Here is a 12,032-nt window from a genome sequence, read left to right on the forward strand (position 1 = left end):
TTAAAAACCAATGTAACTGTGTAAGAAATAAAATAATATATACATGATTTTATTAACATTTTTTAATTTAAAAGCTTTAGACATATATCAGGATGCTGTCACTGATGTCACAGTTAAACAAATGTTGAAAAGTCCACGCCATACAAAAGGATACAAACCAAGAGCAGGACCATCAAAGCAGGAAACAAAATCTGGTAAAAAGAAAGTTAATTCAAATTTACTTAAAATGTCTTTATTGTTATTGTAATCTGCTGTAAAATAAATTTAAAAGTATAAACATAAAAGGCACAAAATACCAATCAATATAAAATTGGTACAAAAGAGATTTTTTTTAAATAAATTTATTATAAAAGTTTGGATTACTGCTGTGACATTTAAATTCAAATAGAGAATACAAAAGATACACATATTATAATGATGATGGCAAATTGGATCAGGTGGGAATCGGCAAAAAATGATTTATTACACTAACCTTTGTTCTTGCCAAGTGAATTTGATTCTAAAACATAATGATGAATGCTAATAACAAGGTAGAATCTTTAATTATATCAACACAATTTTCAGAAAGTAGACATGAGAAAAATAAAAACCCCACAGGAGCATCAACATCAAAACAGGAAGCCAAATCTGGTGAAACATCAACAAGTTCAAATCCAAACCCACAAAAAGATGGTAAATATTTATTTTGAAATATGTTTGATTGTGCTGTTCATACATATTAATGATATCAGAAATAAAGACTAAAAGTGCTAAATATTGAAATGATTAAAGGAGTGGAAATTTAATCATAATCATCAGTGTCTGCTAATGAACATATATTATCTTGCAAGTTACTTTGACAGTTAATACTAATATTTGTATATTGTATGACACTGCTGTGTAATCTATTCAACTTGCAGTACAATGTGGTTAAATAAACTCATCACTAAACCATTGATTGGAAAGGATAAGGTTTAGAATACTTAAATATTGCATTGGAAATACTTTTTCTTTAAATAAAAAAGTTATAGTTGGTAATCCCAATTGAGGAGACCTAATGCAAGTTGTTGTATGTGTTATATATTTTATCACAACAGAACCAGTGTATGAAGAAAAACCAGAAATTCCTAAAGGGTTCAGGAACAAATTTGTAAGCAAACTTCGCTCTGCAAGAGAAGGTGGTGACCCTAAAGTGGATAGCAACAAGTTTGTTATGCATATCTGGGACTTTGGTGGTCAACCAATTTACCATGTGATACAACGGGTAAATTTTATTGGTGTATTTAATTTTTATTAATAGAGATTAGTTTTGCCGTCAATATTCAATATACATGCCTTCTTCTGAGCTTCTGTTAGTTTCAGTGTATACTTTGTCTTTTGGCCTTGTTACAATATGAGCACTGAAATCAAAAAGCTTGCTCACTTGATTTGAAGTTAAGAACCTATAATCTTCCTCCAAGGTATTACAAAAATGTGGATCTAATATAGTACAATATGTCAGTATCAGATATAAAATACAATTATTATTATTATTACAATATTATAAATTAGTTTATTCTTCATTTAATTTAATAAAGTCAACTCGGTCTCTAGTCCCTAATTACCAGAAACCAAACCCAGAATTGAGGTCAAAAGCTCCAAATTCTTTTTTACCTTTAAAAATACATTTGGAATATCAGAATTTCTGTAAACCAAGACATATTATGCCAGCCGAATGGTGTCCAGTTTTGGGAGACTTTAAGTAAAATAGTATTAATTGATGTAATATAATGTATTATTAGCAATAGCAGAGAGGGATAGCAAAGAAAGAATGTAATATTAAACATTCATTATTTATTAAACCAATATGATTAAGATTGTAAATGTTTCCAAGGTTAACATGCAGTTTGTGAGGAAAACAAAAGTATCAAATAATCAGTTGTGCCAGTATACTGACACATGTGTATAAACAGTTTGTAATATTGACTATTATGATTATGTTTACTAGATATTCATGGTGTCTTATGCTGTTGTATGTGTGGTATTCAACATGAATGAAGGTCTTAATGCCCCAGCTAAAGTTCGTGATCCAACTACTGTAAGTAGATATATGATTGTTGTTATTTCCACTTCCATGATACTGTTGGTAATAGCAGATGCCTGATATATGATTGTTGTTATTTCCACTTCCATGATAGTGTTGTTAATAGCAGATGCCTGATATATGATTGTTGTTAATTCCACTTCTATGATAGTGTTGTTAATAGCAGATGCCTGATATATGATTGTTGTTATTTCCACTTCCATGATAGTGTTGTTAATAGCAGATGCCTGATATATGATTGTTGTTATTTCCACTTCTATGATAGTGTTGTTAATAGCAGATGCCTGATATATGATTGTTGTTATTTCCACTTCTATGATAGTGTTGTTAATAGCAGATGCCTGATATATGATTGTTGTTAATTCCACTTCCATGATAGTGTTGTTAATAGCAGATGCCTGATATATGATTGTTGTTAATTCCACTTCCATGATAGTGTTGTTAATAGCAGATGCCTGATATATGATTGTTGTTATTTCCACTTCTATGATAGTGTTGTTAATAGCAGATGCCTGATATATGATTGTTGTTAATTCCACTTCCATGATAGTGTTGTTAATAGCAGATGCCTGATATATGATTGTTGTTAATTCCACTTCCATGATAGTGTTGTTAATAGCAGATGCCTGATATATGATTGTTGTTAATTCCACTTCCATGATAGTGTTGTTAATAGCAGATGCCTGATATATGATTGTTGTTATTTCCACTTCCATGATAGTGTTGTTAATAGCAGATGCCTGATATATGATTGTTGTTAATTCCACTTCCATGATAGTGTTGTTAATAGCAGATGCCTGATATATGATTGTTGTTAATTCCACTTCCATGATAGTGTTGTTAATAGCAGATGCCTGATATATGATTGTTGTTAATTCCACTTCCATGATAGTGTTGTTAATAGCAGATGCCTGATATATGATTGTTGTTATTTCCACTTCTATGATAGTGTTGTTAATAGCAGATGCCTGATATATGATTGTTGTTAATTCCACTTCCATGATAGTGTTGTTAATAGCAGATGCCTGATATATGATTGTTGTTAATTCCACTTCCATGATAGTGTTGTTAATAGCAGATGCCTGATATATGATTGTTGTTAATTCCACTTCCATGATAGTGTTGTTAATAGCAGATGCCTGATATATGATTGTTGTTATTTCCACTTCCATGATAGTGTTGTTAATAGCAGATGCCTGATATATGATTGTTGTTAATTCCACTTCCATGATAGTGAATTGTTAATAGCAGATGCCTGATAATGATATATGATTGTTGTTATTTTCACTTCCATGATAGTGTTGTTAATAGCAGATGCCTGATATATGATTGTTGTTAATTCCACTTCCATGATAGTGTTGTTAATAGCAGATGCCTGATATATGATTGTTGTTAATTCCACTTCCATGATAGTGTTGTTAATAGCAGATGCCTGATATATGATTGTTGTTAATTCCACTTCCATGATAGTGTTGTTAATAGCAGATGCCTGATATATGATTGTTGTTAATTCCACTTCCATGATAGTGTTGTTAATAGCAGATGCCTGATATATGATTGTTGTTAATTCCACTTCCATGATAGTGTTGTTAATAGCAGATGCCTGATATATGATTGTTGTTAATTCTACTTCCATGATAGTGTTGTTAATAATAATAGCAGATGCCTGATATATGATTGTTGTTAATTCCACTTCCATGATAGTGTTGTTAATAGCAGATGCCTGATATATGATTGTTGTTAATTCTACTTCCATGATAGTGTTGTTAATAGCAGATGCCTGATATATGATTGTTGTTATTTCCACTTCCATGATAGTGTTGTTAATAGCAGATGCCTGATATATGATTGTTGTTATTTCCACTTCCATGATAGTGTTGTTAATAGCAGATGCCTGATATATGAATGTTGTTATTTCCACTTCCATGATAGTGTTGGTAATAGCAGATGCCTGATATATGATTGTTGTTAATTCTACTTCCATGATAGTGTTGTTAATAGCAGATGCCTGATATATGATTGTTGTTATTTCCACTTCCATGATAGTGTTGTTAATAGCAGATGCCTGATATATGATTGTTGTTATTTCCACTTCCATGATAGTGTTGTTAATAGCAGATGCCTGATATATGATTGTTGTTATTTCCACTTCCATGATAGTGTTGTTTTTCTATTAATTTGTGCTGCTAATAATAATAGATAATTTGTCAAACTAGAACTTTAAAAATTTTAAATGTAAATTTTGTTCATTTTTTTTTATTTAGGGAAAAGTTTATGAACATCGAATGACAAATCTTGACTTCATTCTGTTTTGGATTCGTTCTGTTTTTGTAAACGTAAGAAAAGGAAAAAATAACAAGATAATGCTGATTGGTACACATTATGAGAGCCTTGGTAAAACTGAACAAGAAAGACAACAAAGGGTACATATGTCATCACATTTCCTTTTAAACAGTACAAAATTGTATATTGTCATTAGTTCATTGGAAACAATATGTAGTTCCATCTCTAACATTGGCAATCATGTATGATTGTTTTATATGTCATGTCATGAGCATACTACTGTACTGTGCTGGCTTATTATTAACTAATTAACTTAACTTAATTTTTTTTTTCATTTCGATATAATAAAACAAATAAAAGGGTATACAAATATCTATGATTTAGCACACATTTTGAATTTGTTTTCTTAAATTGGTATAATTATACAATGTACACTGGGTAAGTAAATGCGTAACATAACTTAAACGAAACACTTTTTGCACTTTACAAAAGGGGTTTTGGTTGGCTAAGCACACTCTAAATCTTCCCTCGACATAAGTATAATTCAAATATGATGTTATTTATTTTAGGTAAAGGAAATAGAGAATATACTTTGGAAAGCCCTGGAAGGAAAACCATTCGAGGACATGGTGTTTCAAGAAGAGCTCTTTACCATTGAAAACAGTGTCTCATTTGAAAAGAGCGGTGCTTCTAAAATCATCCTCAAAATACAAAAATTAGTCCAGATGATGATTCTTACTTTTCCAATTAAATGGCTGCAAGTACTGCTGGAAATACAACGGTTACGAAAAGCCAAACTATATCTACCAACATCTGAGGTTAGAATAAAATATCTTTAACAGATTGATTGATGAATGTGTCTTTTAATGTTTAACATCCATTACATTTAAAGCAATAAACCCTGTTTTTCTGAGTGTTGCATTGAATGGTGTTAATTATAGTGAAAAAAAAGCAAACTTGTTTTATTACATGTGAAGTTTGTTATTGATAGTAATATAACAGTAATCCCTGCTTTTCTGTCTGTGTTAATTGACTGTTTATGGTGAATCTTCAACAAATGAGTGTTTGAAGTGAATCTTCAAACAGGAACGGTGCAATTTTAGTAGAGTACCAAGTACCAAAACAAAAGGAACATTTTTTGTCCTCTAATAATTATTGAAGTAAGTGGTGAACCTTGAGTTTACTGTTGTTTGGGAATTCAGAATTCAAATCTACCCTTGCATGATAAAGTATTATGTCCTATATAAACAACCTTTCAACAACGAAATGAATGATAACATCAACAGAAAATTAGTTTGTGATTAATTAGCATTTTTTTTTTTTTCATTACATTTTTCATTATGATATTTATTTAACTTTTAGATTAATGATTTACTTGCTCGTTGTAAGATAACTGACAGAAAACTGTTTCTTGAGTACTTGCATGACATCGGCGAAATTCTGTTCTACCCGGATGACAAGATCCTCAAAGAAAAAATTGTTATAGATTTGATGGGAGTAGTTGACAAGTTTAAAACAATCATCACAGTTATAGATCCCAGCATTCAGGTTAGCAAACTTCACTTCTTTGAGTGGTGTCAATCATTGGTGAATATCAGACGTAAACATTGTGGTAATTTTTTTTTAGTGTGATGGATTTACCTGCAAAAATGTAATATCTGCCACACAGAGAACGAAATTATACCTTATTATTTCTATTATATTCTAATAAACATATTACTGTAGCACTCCCATTAAGGGAAGACCCAACAAAGTGTACCCTTAATAGACGTTAGCCATGGTCTTAATCTGTCTCTCTTTCATTTCACAAGTAAGTGTTAATAAGGTTTAAGGGAAGGCCCAACAAAGTGTCCCCTTAATAGAGGTTAGCCATGGTCTTAATCTGTCTCTCTTTCATTTCACAAGTAAGTTTTAATAAGGTTTAAGGGAAGGCCCAACAAAGTGTTCCCTTAATAGAGGTTAGCTATGGTGTTAATCTGCCTCTCATTCATTTCACCAGTAAGTTTTAATAAGGTTTAAGGGAAGACCCAACAAAGTGTCCCCTTAATAGAGGTTAGCTATGGTGTTAATCTGCATCTCATTCATTTCACCAGTAAGTTTTAATAAGGTTTAAGGGAAGGCCCAACAAAGTGTCCCCTTAATAGAGGTTAGCCATGGTCTTAATCTGTCTCTCTTTTATTTCACAAGTAAGTTTTAATAAGGTTTAAGGGAAGGCCCAACAAAGTGTCCCCTTAATAGAGGTTAGCCATGGTCTTAATCTGTCTCTCATTCATTTCACCAGTAAGTTTTAATAAGGTTTAAGGGAAGGCCCAACAAAGTGTCCCCTTAATAGAGGTTAGCTATGGTGTTAATCTGCCTCTCATTCATTTCACCAGTAAGTTTTAATAAGGTTTAAGGGAAGGCCCAACAAAGTGTCCCCTTAATAGAGGTTAGCCATGGTCTTAATCTGTCTCTCTTTCATTTCACAAGTAAGTTTTAATAAGGTTTAAGGGAAGGCCCAACAAAGTGTCCCCTTAATAGAGGTTAGCCATGGTCTTAATCTGTCTCTCTTTCATTTCACAAGTAAGTTTTAATAAGGTTTAAGGGAAGGCCCAACAAAGTGTCCCCTTAATAGAGGTTAGCCATTGTGTTAGTCTGCCTCTCATTCATTTCACAAGTAAGTTTTAATAAGGTTTAAGGGAAGGCCCAACAAAGTGTCCCCTTAATAGAGGTTAGCCATGGTGTTAATCTGCCTCAAATTCATTTCCCAAGTAAGTTTTAATAAGGTTTAGGGGAAGACCCAACAAAGTGTCCCCTTAATAGAGGTTAGCCGTGGTATTAATCTGCCTCTCATTCATTTCACAAGTAAGCTTCAATAAGGTTTTCCCAAAGGAGAGGTTCTACTGACCAGAAGAATAACAATTACTTTGTTGCATTAACAAATTACACTTTTGTGCTTTTATGTTTTTTAGCCATCTCTGAAACAGCTTTGGAGAAATTTAAATGGGGGCAAACTAGATGAAAGACTGTTGCAGCATATTTGGAAGGATGAGTCAGATGAGATGATTATCTTCTTTGTGTCTCTCATGCAAACCTTTGGGTTAATGTGTGAAAAAAGGAGTAAAGAGGTATTTACATTTTATTTAACATTTTAGTTTAATTATTTGTTCATATATTCTATCTAGGTCTCATGTTCCATTTTTGTTTCTATAGAATGTTGGACGAATGTTCTATGTTCTTTCACGCCTAAAGCCCCAACGTGATGATACAAAGGCTGCTGAATATGAAGAGAAGCATGCTATTTCTCTCTTTCATGACTTTGATGGCTACCTTCCAGATGATCTCTTCCAACGTGTTGCAACTAAATTTATTGAGGAATTTCAAATAGACGATGTTGAGCCTGCATTGTCTTATGAGCATGTAGAACTGAATGTTGATGGCCATCATCTTGTGCTTCTAAATGTTGCTACTATTAACAACCGTCGTTTGTTCCAGGTAAAATAATAATAAATAGTTTTATTCAATTCTACTCAAAAGTCTATTATTTCGACCAAAAAACAATGAGGTAAAAAAACAATAATGACAAATAATGGATGACGGCAGAATCCAATGAAGATGAAAATCTTGATAGACAAGTTAATAATATGGACTTTTAGATTTGAGTAAAAATGTTTAAAGGATTGATTTGTTTTTTATATTGCAGACAACAATTGTCAGAACGACAATCATGAACACAGAATCAGGAAGCAGCTCTCCTAAAGATGATGATCCACAACCTAGCATCTGTAAGAAGGTAAGCCAGTATCAAACATTCTACACTTTATTTAGAATTACCTCCAACTTGTTGCTTTTACATCTTTCACAAGCACAATTCTATTTACACAATTAGTCATTAGAAATACTGATATATGCCACTTAATTTGTTCCTTTTTAATTGTTATTGCATTACTGTTACAACTTTATTTATTTTTCAGGTGCTTAGTTTCCTTCAAAAAGAATTACACTTTTTGAGTGAGAGGAATGCACATGGTGTTAAAGTAAAGATGTACATTCCTTGTGTGTGTGCTTCAAAAGGTGAACCTACTCATATGCATGTTGTACGCAAATTTGACAAAGATGTGTTGCCATGTGGAAGCAGAGGAATGGAAGTGAAACGTTACCGTAATCTGTTTGGAGACAATGTCCTATCAAAGGGTAAATTATTATTTGTGTTTTTATTGTTTAAGATCGTATGAAGCCTAGGTAGGATGTTGACGAAAAATGAATAATATATACAATTTTGCAGTAATGCAATGTTATTTTTCTCTAGGGTAAAACTACAAAATCACTTTAACGGATTTGTAGAAATTTAACACAAAAAATTAACATATACTTACCAATATTTGTTCCTTTCAAAAATGTCAGATATACGTGTATATATCAAATAAGTTATAGTATTATGCCCTAAATAATAGTTTCAAAAATGCTGGTTTCAACTGATAGATGTATTTTTGGGCAAAGTTCATTTCTCTATTTGTTACTATGCCTTGAGACCCTTGTTGAAAATGTATGTATCATTTGTGTCTGTACACATTAGAAGCTAGAAAAAATTAAAAGATTTACAGTACGCATTTTTTATGATTTTCAATTCATAGTGAAAGCCTAAATATTCTGTTATTATTTAACCTTCTTTTTTTCCAGAGGAGTCCATTGAAACAAGTATGTGAATAACATTGGTAAATATGACTTTCATAGATACAGACGTATTTCGTATCATAATATATTAAATACACTTCTACTAGTAAGCAACTACTACATAGGCATTGGATACAATATCAAATATCTATTTGCAAATCTTATAGGATTTTTATATTTTTACATCTGTTATTGAAATAGAATTAATATCACTTTCATAGCATACACTGTTAGTACCTATAGTTGATGAGGAATATGATACCACTCAATGTAAATGGCATAATTGTTTCAAAATATTACTTCTTGTTTGTACATATGACAATATAGTATTGTTTACACATTAGTACAGCAATTAGTACATTCTGGAAGACTTGATTGAACCTTATTTTTGTATTATTATTTGTAGCCTTAATATTGCTTATTATGTTTTAAAACATTGTTTGTTTGAACTTTTGAGACAGATCCATGTAAAAATAATAACAAGAAAATTTAAAAATGTTTCTTTTTAAATCATAGACTATGTGGATGACCTTACTATTGAAAGTGTGTCTACAGAGATGGATCTTTCCTGTAGACGATTTGGTGTTCGTTTGGGGCTTACATGGTCTACAGTGAATACTATATTTGATAATGAAAAGCAGACAGATAAAGCTACAGCAAACATGCTGAAACGTTGGAGAAGCAGCATTGGTAGTGACCTTAATCAGCAACAAGTATTGTGCACCGCACTAAGGCAGCATGATTGTAATGATCTTGCTGATCTGCTGTTTCAGAAATACATTGACGATGAAATACCCAAGGTTATCAAACCTTCAGGTATATAGCATTATATTGTGATTCCTGCCATTAAATAGTATAAAAATAATGAATTATAAGTACAATGGCACAAATAATTTATGAGGTGAAAATATATAAAATTTTCCTCTTTCACCTAAGAAAATATTTTTACTATTTTTACCTTTACTTTTAATGAAAGGAAAGGCCTAAATCATTCAAATGGTTGATCCAACGTGGTCATTCAACTACAACCTAGCCTCTTGTAACTTGTGGTTGCTCACTCACCGTGTAACAAAAACAAACATGCAAAAACTAAATTTCAGTGCTCTTGTGCACATATATCAACATTGCACTCTCAATGACGTCATTAAAAGAGCAATAGCACATTTTAATAAAATATAACTCACAATTCTCCAAATGGATTAAGAATCTTCTTAGGTGTGTTATAAAGGTGTGTTGGTTTATTTAATTTATTCCGATATTGTTTGTATTAATATTTTTATTTAAATTTGTTAATTGATACAAAATTATGCTTATTTTCTATGGACAAATGATTCCGAAATAAAAGATTGAATGGAATTGTGAGTTGAATTTTAATTGAAACAGAACTCATTATCTTAACGCCTTTATTATTTCACAGCTCGTTTTGATGATCAAGATCTACTGTTCATCTGTGACAATTTAGGTCAACATTGGAGAAGATTAGCAGTGCGCCTTGGAATTAAATGGGATGTTATCAGTAATATCACAGGTAAAAACAGACATGATGAAGATGACATAATGGTAGTCCTGGTTAAGTGGAGAGGTAGACAAAGAGCAGCACATCAAATACCTACAATGATCAAGGCTTTAAAACAACAAGGACGTGTTGATTTAGCTGATAGCCTGTGTACAAGACATGAATACATAGATGACGTCAGTTTAGAAGTTCCAATGTTTACAGACCAATCAGGACAAGGTGGGTAACGCTTATTATTCTTAATATGTTATTGTAACTATATACCTGATTATATTTTTTTTATTTACTTTTTATAAGATTGTTGAGAGATGGACAAACATGATTAAATATTACATTTTGTTTTTCAAATGTTTTAACATTTGAAAAACAAAATGTAGCCTATAGGATTTTTTTAATTCAAATATTAAAATTGTTGTTTTCATTATTAATAATTGTATATAACATACACGATCAAAATTGTTTTAATTAAATGTATTTTTACAGGATGCTTAACAGACTTGGATTTCCTGATAATTTCTCTGAAAATGACAGAATGGAAGAGTTTTTGCAGGGGTCTTGGTATTGCTGATGTTGAACTATCACAAAATGAGAGAAAATATTTAATGCTTACTGTAGAAGCAACAATGGAATCACTGGTACAATGGCGATGTAAGCAAGGAAGAGATGTGAACCAACGAGAGGAAGTAATAAAAGCCTTGAGAGCAGTTGAGAGTATGGATATTGTAGAATTACTAGAAACAGTCTATTGAGAACAGTAGACCATATGAACTGTAGTTGTATGGTAACTCAGTTCAACAAATAAACAATTTGTATGAACAATAGGAGATACATAGTTAATAAAGGACAATAAAGAAGATCTATTGAAACAATGTTTTTAGATCTTGAACTATGTCTTAATAGACCAAAGGAATACAAGTACTCTAATATAGGTCACGTACCTGACAGATTTCAAGTACGTAAATGACAAAATATTTATATATGTGTGGGTATTTTTTAATCTGCTTAAATCTTAAATAAAAAATAATGCCTTTCAAAAAGGCAGTGCTCCAATTTTGGACGTGGAGTAGAACTAATAGACAGTGTAATACTACTGGTTGCTTGAACATGATCAGTCAACAGCCTAGACTCTTCTCAAGTGTGTGGTTACTCAATCTCTGTAACAAAAATAAATGCACAAAACCGAATTGCAGAATTCAATTGTATATACTGATGTCACATACAGTGCTGTACTGTAGTATATTTATTTAATGTCATGTCACCCACAATGTGCATGTGATTTAAGTTGTGTACTCACAAAACCATACCACATACTGTATTATAACAAAACAATTATCAGCTGCTATCTATACTAGTGTGTGTGACTGATGAAACAGAATGGTTCCTTTCTCCCCATTCATCACCAAAATAAAAGATATTTTTACTAGCCATACAGATGCCTCCAATCAGTCAATCACATTCAATATTAGAATGTAACTTGACTCATTTATGCTATATTGTGATGAAACTGCAATAAGTAAT

At 31.7% G+C, this 12,032-nt stretch overlaps 2 protein-coding genes across 2 annotated transcripts in view; both read left to right on the top strand.

Annotated features, from left to right (window-relative positions):
* LOC140045042 (uncharacterized) overlaps positions 1–12,032 on the top strand; it is a 97,317-nt gene that overhangs the window by 36,583 nt on the left and 48,702 nt on the right. The gene's annotated exons all lie outside the window — the stretch shown is intronic.
* Positions 1,021–11,867, top strand: LOC140045043 (uncharacterized). The gene is made up of 12 exons (XM_072089773.1): positions 1,021–1,243; positions 1,967–2,056; positions 4,327–4,485; positions 4,915–5,163; positions 5,708–5,893; positions 7,297–7,452; positions 7,538–7,819; positions 8,028–8,117; positions 8,299–8,518; positions 9,515–9,814; positions 10,416–10,733; positions 10,998–11,867. The coding sequence occupies exons 1-12, from the start codon at positions 1,037–1,039 to the stop codon at positions 11,261–11,263; spliced, it is 2,523 nt and encodes an 840-aa protein (XP_071945874.1). The 5' UTR covers positions 1,021–1,036; the 3' UTR covers positions 11,264–11,867.

The sequence above is a fragment of the Antedon mediterranea genome, chromosome 3, assembly GCF_964355755.1.
Source record: "Antedon mediterranea chromosome 3, ecAntMedi1.1, whole genome shotgun sequence".
Classification (NCBI taxonomy): Eukaryota; Metazoa; Echinodermata; class Crinoidea; order Comatulida; family Antedonidae; genus Antedon; species Antedon mediterranea.